The 6,337-nt window shown below is 37.7% G+C and overlaps 1 protein-coding gene across 1 annotated transcript; it reads left to right on the plus strand.

The window, feature by feature from the left end:
* The first annotated feature begins 3,252 nt into the window (after positions 1 to 3,252).
* On the plus strand, positions 3,253 to 4,825 carry LOC110018905 (mitotic spindle checkpoint protein MAD2). The gene is made up of 7 exons (XM_020716385.1): positions 3,253 to 3,384; positions 3,485 to 3,500; positions 3,612 to 3,742; positions 3,841 to 3,961; positions 4,085 to 4,188; positions 4,295 to 4,416; positions 4,536 to 4,825. The coding sequence occupies exons 1-7, from the start codon at positions 3,312 to 3,314 to the stop codon at positions 4,590 to 4,592; spliced, it is 624 nt and encodes a 207-aa protein (XP_020572044.1). The 5' UTR covers positions 3,253 to 3,311; the 3' UTR covers positions 4,593 to 4,825.
* Positions 4,826 to 6,337: the final 1,512 nt, after the last annotated feature.

Here is a 6,337-nt window from a genome sequence, read left to right on the forward strand (position 1 = left end):
AGCAGTCGAGCCAACGCTTACTATCCGAGGAGAAATAGATCCAGAGGGCCAGAGCTTAGCAGACAAACTTGAACGGAGACCCCTAAGCTCTTGCACCAGAAAGCCTTTCGCCAATTTTCAGAGGAGAATGAGGGAAAGACAGCTCGCGAGTCGCGATGGCGAATTTTAGAGGAGACGGAGACGGCGGACGGGAGACGAGAATGATCCAATAAGGGTTAGGGTTACGTTTTATCATATCTTATATAGTTATATTAAATATGTAATTTATATTTTATAAATATATAATAGTATATAAGTAATAGTAATATATTATTCTTAATATTTTTTTATATATTATAATTTATACAAAAGTTTTTTTTTAAATATCATAATTTATTTTAAAAAAAAATTTTAATTATTTATAATTTATGAATATGTATTACGTATATTTATATATATTTATTTTCGAGCCAATTCGAGCCGAACACGAGCGAACAAACTTTTGTTCGTGTTCGGCTCGTTTACATTTCGAGCTTAAAATTTTGTTCGTGTTCGGCTCGTTAGGCTTAACGAACGAGCCGAACACGAGCTGTTCACGAACAACGAGCCAAATTGACAGCCATAGGCATATACTTGCCAAATCAAAGAGGAAGTGTCACCGCCCAAGCTAAGAATCCCTCACTTTGATTCCTACAAATGGAGGCACGACCTGATCGATTACGTAGCGTCGTTCGAGTCATCAATTGGTATGTTCCACATCGAAAATTCCATAATATGTCATTTCTTCTTAATCACCTTGAAGGAATCGGTCATTCGATGGTTTAATGGTCCGCCAACCGAAACTATCCCAAATTACTATAAATTTAAAAGACTCTTCATTTCACGCTTCTCAAACATGTAAAAACCCAGGAAAGACTCAGACACCTTGCTTGACATCAAAAAGGGAGAGAGCGACCTACGAGTCTGCATCACCCGCTTCCAGAACGAGATGCCGAAAGTTAGAAATTTGAAGCCTTAAATACTTGAAATAGCTTTGAAGCGAGGAGTTTGAAGCAAACGATTCAAGTATGACCTAAATTTGTTTAAACCTTCTAATTTTGCAGAAGTATTGGTGATAAGAACAAGTACATACTCGTCGAAGAATACCTCCAAGACTCCCCGAAGGGTAAGCCAAAATCGTTCGATCACTCATCAAAGAAGCAGAAAGAACGAGGCAAGTTGCGAAGGGCGAAGGACAACCAATCCTCATTGGCACCAAAACAACAACCCTCGGTCCCATGCTCAGCGGAGGAACAACCGAAAGCAACACTCGATCAACGGTCTGCTCAATATTATGAGTGGTCGCATGTTTGCAGGTAAATGCAAAGTTTGACACCCCTCAATGCGTCGATGGCCGAAATAGTTCAAGTCATCCAAAGGAAGAACTACTTCAAAGCGACCCCACCACTGAAGGCAGCCCCAACTTTACGGGATCCGAAGAGGTAATGCCAGTACCACTGCAACCACTGTCATAACATGAAGGAGGGTCAATACCTCTGAAACTTGATTGAAGAACTCATCCACGTTGGAAAGCTCAAAGAGTTTGTTGCAATCATCATGCACACACAACAATAGAGTAAAGCACTAGCAAGAAATCCCTCAAAATGGAACTGTCAGGGTGAACAAGATCCACATAGTAGGGATTACACCTTCCATCTTCAGGGGAGGACCCTGACCCCCCGACTTGAAGAGATGGCGTTTGGGAGAGGTATGATCCGTCATCCCGTATACACGTAACCACTTACCCATTATCCTTACAGATCCAGATCTTCCACTGAAGGGGAACCCCTACAATGAAGCATTCGTCATCACAAATGGGTCATGTTCTACAAGAAGTTTGGTGAATATCATGCTCAAACAAGTGTTCGATAAGATTGGCTTGAAGGTCGTACGATTGATAGCACCGACCAGTCCATTGTACAGATTCTACAGGGAAAGAAGGAGGCACTAAGCCTTGTTGCCCTTGCCGTTTCTTGGGGAGAACCAAGGAAGCAGTATAATTACACGAAGAATTTCCTCGTGGTAGAGTCTCAATCAACCTACAACTCTATCTTTGACTGGCAGCTCCTCAACAGCTAACGAGATGTGACTTCTACCTACCATGTGACAGTAATGTTCCCAAGAGACGGGGAAGTAATCATAGTCTGGGAGAACTTGGAGCAGTCTAGAAGATGCTATTTGCTAGCGGTCTCAAGCGTCAACCACAAATCACTCGACATCCAAATCCAGAGGTAGGGGGTTCTCGAGACCAGTGAGGTCGTCCTCCAGGTGCATGTGTCCAACAAAGAGCCCGATAAGGTTTTCCTGGTCAGTGAACATTTTGACGCTGGATCCGAAAGCAAGTTGATACAATGCTTCAGGAGCACTGGGAAGTGTTCTCTTTGACTGCAGCACAAATGTCCGATGTTTGAATCGACGCAACATGCCACCGACTGAACATCAACCCTCTACTCTCGAACGGTTCAACAGAAGATCCGATCGATCGCCAGGACTTTGGTCGAATCGATAGCGACAAACAAGCAAAAGCTGCTAGACGCTGACTACAACCGTGAAGTCCAGTACCCAGCTTGGCTCTTAAACGTCGTCGTGGTCAAGAAAGTCAACGACAAGTGATGGATGTGTGTTGACTTCACCAACCTCAACGTCGTTTGCCCAACGGACACCTAGCCGTGCCAAAGATTTACACCTTGGTGGGCACAGTAGTCGAACACTCAATAATGAGTTCCTCGACACTCATTGTGGCTACCACTAGATAAAGATGCATCCGACCTAACAGACAACAACAGGACTAGGGCTAGTCCATCGATGGAGCCTCCAAAAAGGCAACAATAGGACTAGGGCCCTTTGGGCTTAAAATTTAGCAAAAATTTTGTCTGTGTTCGGCTCATATCTTTATCGAATAATTTGAATACAAGCTAAGTAAGAAGACGAACACAAATAAATTCGCAAATAACGAATTGTTTGCAAACAAAGCAATATATATAATAATAATAATAATAATAATAATAATAATATGTCGGGTAAATAGGTTATACCACAGATTGGACCGTTGAGTATAAAAAAATTTTTTTAAAAAAAAGGAAACCAGCCGTTGCGGCCCCGGACCCACTTCCCGACCGAATTCCCTTTCCAAAGAGTACTTATTTTACTAGCCGTTAGCCCCTTCACACTTCGCTCTTCTTTCTCTAGATCGTATTCTCCTCTTCCCTTCAATATTTCAAATAGATCTTGCAGGCATTCCTCCCTCAGGAATTCAAATATCGTCGCTTTAACAGATCTAAAGGTAACACAAGATGGCCTCACGTACCGCCTCCAAGGATGTAATCACTCTGAAAGGCTCTGCCGCCATTGTTAGCGAGTTCTTTGGTAATTCTGCTCTCCATATTAACTCTCCCCCTTAAACTCTCTTTTTCTTGGATTTAATGCTAATCTCTCTCTACTCTGTACATTTTTGTATGACTTCCAGGGTATGCGGCGAATAGGTAAGGGAATCAGTTCTTATCCGATTAGAGAGTTTGATCAGATCCTCTTTCTTTTCATGGCCCTCCTTCTGTTTGATGAAATTCCTGAACTGAACAAGAATTTGATTGCAGCATTCTTTATAATCGAGGGGTTTATCCTGAAGAAAGCTTTCTCAAAGTCAAGAAGTATGGCCTCCCCATGCTCTTAACACAGGACGAAGAGGTCAAATCTTACATTGCTAGCATCACTTCTCAGTTATCAGGCAAAATATTCTTCCACTTTTCTGAATCTGTTTGTTCTATGGTTTTAGAAATTATTTTGATCTGTGTCTTATTTATGACTACATTTTGGTTGAAAAAGAATGGCTGGAGGCTGGTAAATTGCAGAGGATTGTTCTTGTGATCATGAGCAAGGCCACATCTGAAGTTCTGGAACGTTGGAACTTCAATATAGAGACAGATGCTGAGGTGATTGAGAAAGGGTAATTTCTCTTAGATTAATCCTTCTCCTTACCCTTAAGTAATGGTTGGAGGAGCCTCATCATCTTAATCTTCTCAGAAAAAAACAAAAATTTATTTCTGACTGTCTTAACGGTCTGTTCCAGAGTGATTAGAGAAAAGAGTGACAAGGAAATTATGAGGGAAATCCAAGCTATCATGCGCCAGATAGCTTCTTCCATAACTTACCTGCCTTGTTTTGATGAACAATGTAATATCTTCAACGAAATAAACCTCTTTTCTTGTTCTCATATCTGTTATCTTCTATGGATTATTATTGTTTTTATCTCTCTAATTGTTAAATATTGTCCTTTTAGGTGTATTTGATGTTTTGGCCTATACGGACAGAGATGTGGCTGTTCCATTTACTTGGATTGAAAGTGATGCGAAGCTGATCCAGAACCCCCAGATGGTGAAACTGCATTCTTTTGATACTAAGGCAGGTTTCAGTTCTTCTTTTGTAAAATTACAGTGACAACTGGTTTCAGATTGTTTTTTTTTTCCTTCTTTTCCACAATTAGTTGTTTTTTAAAATTAATCTTCTTTACTTTAATGCAGATTCACAAGGTGGATACAATGGTTTCTTACAAAGTTGATGAATGGGATGAGGAATAAAGGATGGAAGTTGGCTTAGTAGTGAAAGATTTCATTCACATTTAAGTGTCGGTTTGTGTGATGAACAGTTTACAATGTAAGATCACTGCAAGCCATCACTGTAATGTAGAAATATTTTCTGGGGATTTGGTTTCTCAGTTTTTTAGCGTAGAAATGTCGGAATTATGTGTGTGTTATTCTTTGCGTTCCTTGTTTCACTTGCTTTGGAGAATGTGAAGCGCTTTTCAGCTGTATTTGCCTTTATTTAAAGAAAAAAAAAAACTGAAAAAAATGAACAAACAGATTAAGTTGGGATGTTCTCGGTTATATTAAATATACAACAATGTTTTTATCTTTTGGTCTTTTGGGCAATCAGGGTTGACTAATTCGAGCAAGTAATTATTGATAGCTCATCATATGTAGTATGCATAGTAGTCTTGATAGTAGTCTTGATATACAACAATGTTTTTATCTTTTGGCATTTTGGGCAATCAGAGTTGACTAATTCGAGCATGTATTTGTTGATAGCTCATCATATGATACTAGTCTGAGGGGAGAGTGAACATGTAGTCTTACTATCACAACCCATGTTCAGAAGACATCTCGACTACATTAGGGTTGTGATTGTAAGAGTACCTGTTCACTCTCCTCTTAAAACTAGGTAAGAGTACATGTTCACTCTCCTCTTAAAACTAGTGTATTTATACAAGTCTCACATACTATATGCATATGAGGAGCAATCGAGAAACCTATTTAGGTGCGGTGACAACTTTTTGGCTGCAGTCTGATTTTTTCAAAAAAATAAAAATCGGTAATAGCCACCACACTTAGCGTATCAGCATTATTTTTAATCAATTTATTAACGGGTTGTTCAAGCTGCAGCTAACCCAAATAGACCATTAGTTATTAATTTCGTTATTCGTGAGAACACCGTAATAAATCAGTTAATCAAGTTCCATAAAAGCTTTATAATTACTTTGAGGTTCGTAATAAAGCCTCTTTGTCGTTTGTGAGAACAACTTGTGTTCTTTTTTAAATTATAGTTTAATTTTTATTTTGTTATTAAATATAATGTTTATAATTTTATAATATTTGTGGGAATTTAAAAACTTAAAATTAATATTAATTTTTAAATTACAATATTTTTTCACAAACAGCATATTTAAGTTCATATAGCAAAATAAAAATAAATAAATAAATTTAGTATAATTTTATCTGATTTTTTTATTTAATTTTAATTTCTTAGATTTATGATTTATAAAATCCATTTAAATCAAATTATAAAAAATATCAAACTTTTTATTAAAATAAACCTCAAATCAATAAATTTACGACGATATGAATCTAAAATCATTTTAACAAATCCAAATAATTTAAAACTCATTACATTAGAATGTTTTAACCCTAATTTTTTTATTACATGTTATATTTCATTTATTAAGAAGCAGATAAATTATATAGCTTTAGTAATCAAAATAAAGATTAAAGTGTAAGTATGTATATATATATATATAGAGAGAGAGAGAGAGAGAGAGAGAGAGAGAAAGAGAGAGAGAGAGAGAGAGAGAGAATTTTTTAAAAATAATTTCTTGACAAAATTAGTATCCTACCACCCACGTGGTGTAAAAAGCTCTTCCAAATAAAAAGTGCCAACAACGCCTAACGACTAGGGCCCTCTCACAAATTTAGTCTCAACATTCCTCTCCCCTCATACCTACTTATAGTCTCATCTTCTTTAATTTCTATTTAAACTCATCATCCAAACT

Source organism: Phalaenopsis equestris, unplaced genomic scaffold (assembly GCF_001263595.1).
Source record: "Phalaenopsis equestris unplaced genomic scaffold, ASM126359v1 Scaffold000036, whole genome shotgun sequence".
Classification (NCBI taxonomy): Eukaryota; Viridiplantae; Streptophyta; class Magnoliopsida; order Asparagales; family Orchidaceae; genus Phalaenopsis; species Phalaenopsis equestris.

What these genes read in the sequence shown, in the direction of transcription:
- LOC110018905 (XM_020716385.1), top strand. Translation starts at nt 3,312, where the DNA reads ATGGCCTCACGTACCGCCTCCAAGGATGTAATCACTCTGAAAGGCTCT. An exon ending in GCCTTGTTTTGATGAACAAT is followed by an intron (nt 4,189 to 4,294) that starts GTAATATCTTCA and finishes TTGTCCTTTTAG; the next exon opens with GTGTATTTGATGTTTTGGCC. An exon ending in TGCATTCTTTTGATACTAAG is followed by an intron (nt 4,417 to 4,535) that starts GCAGGTTTCAGT and finishes ACTTTAATGCAG; the next exon opens with ATTCACAAGGTGGATACAAT.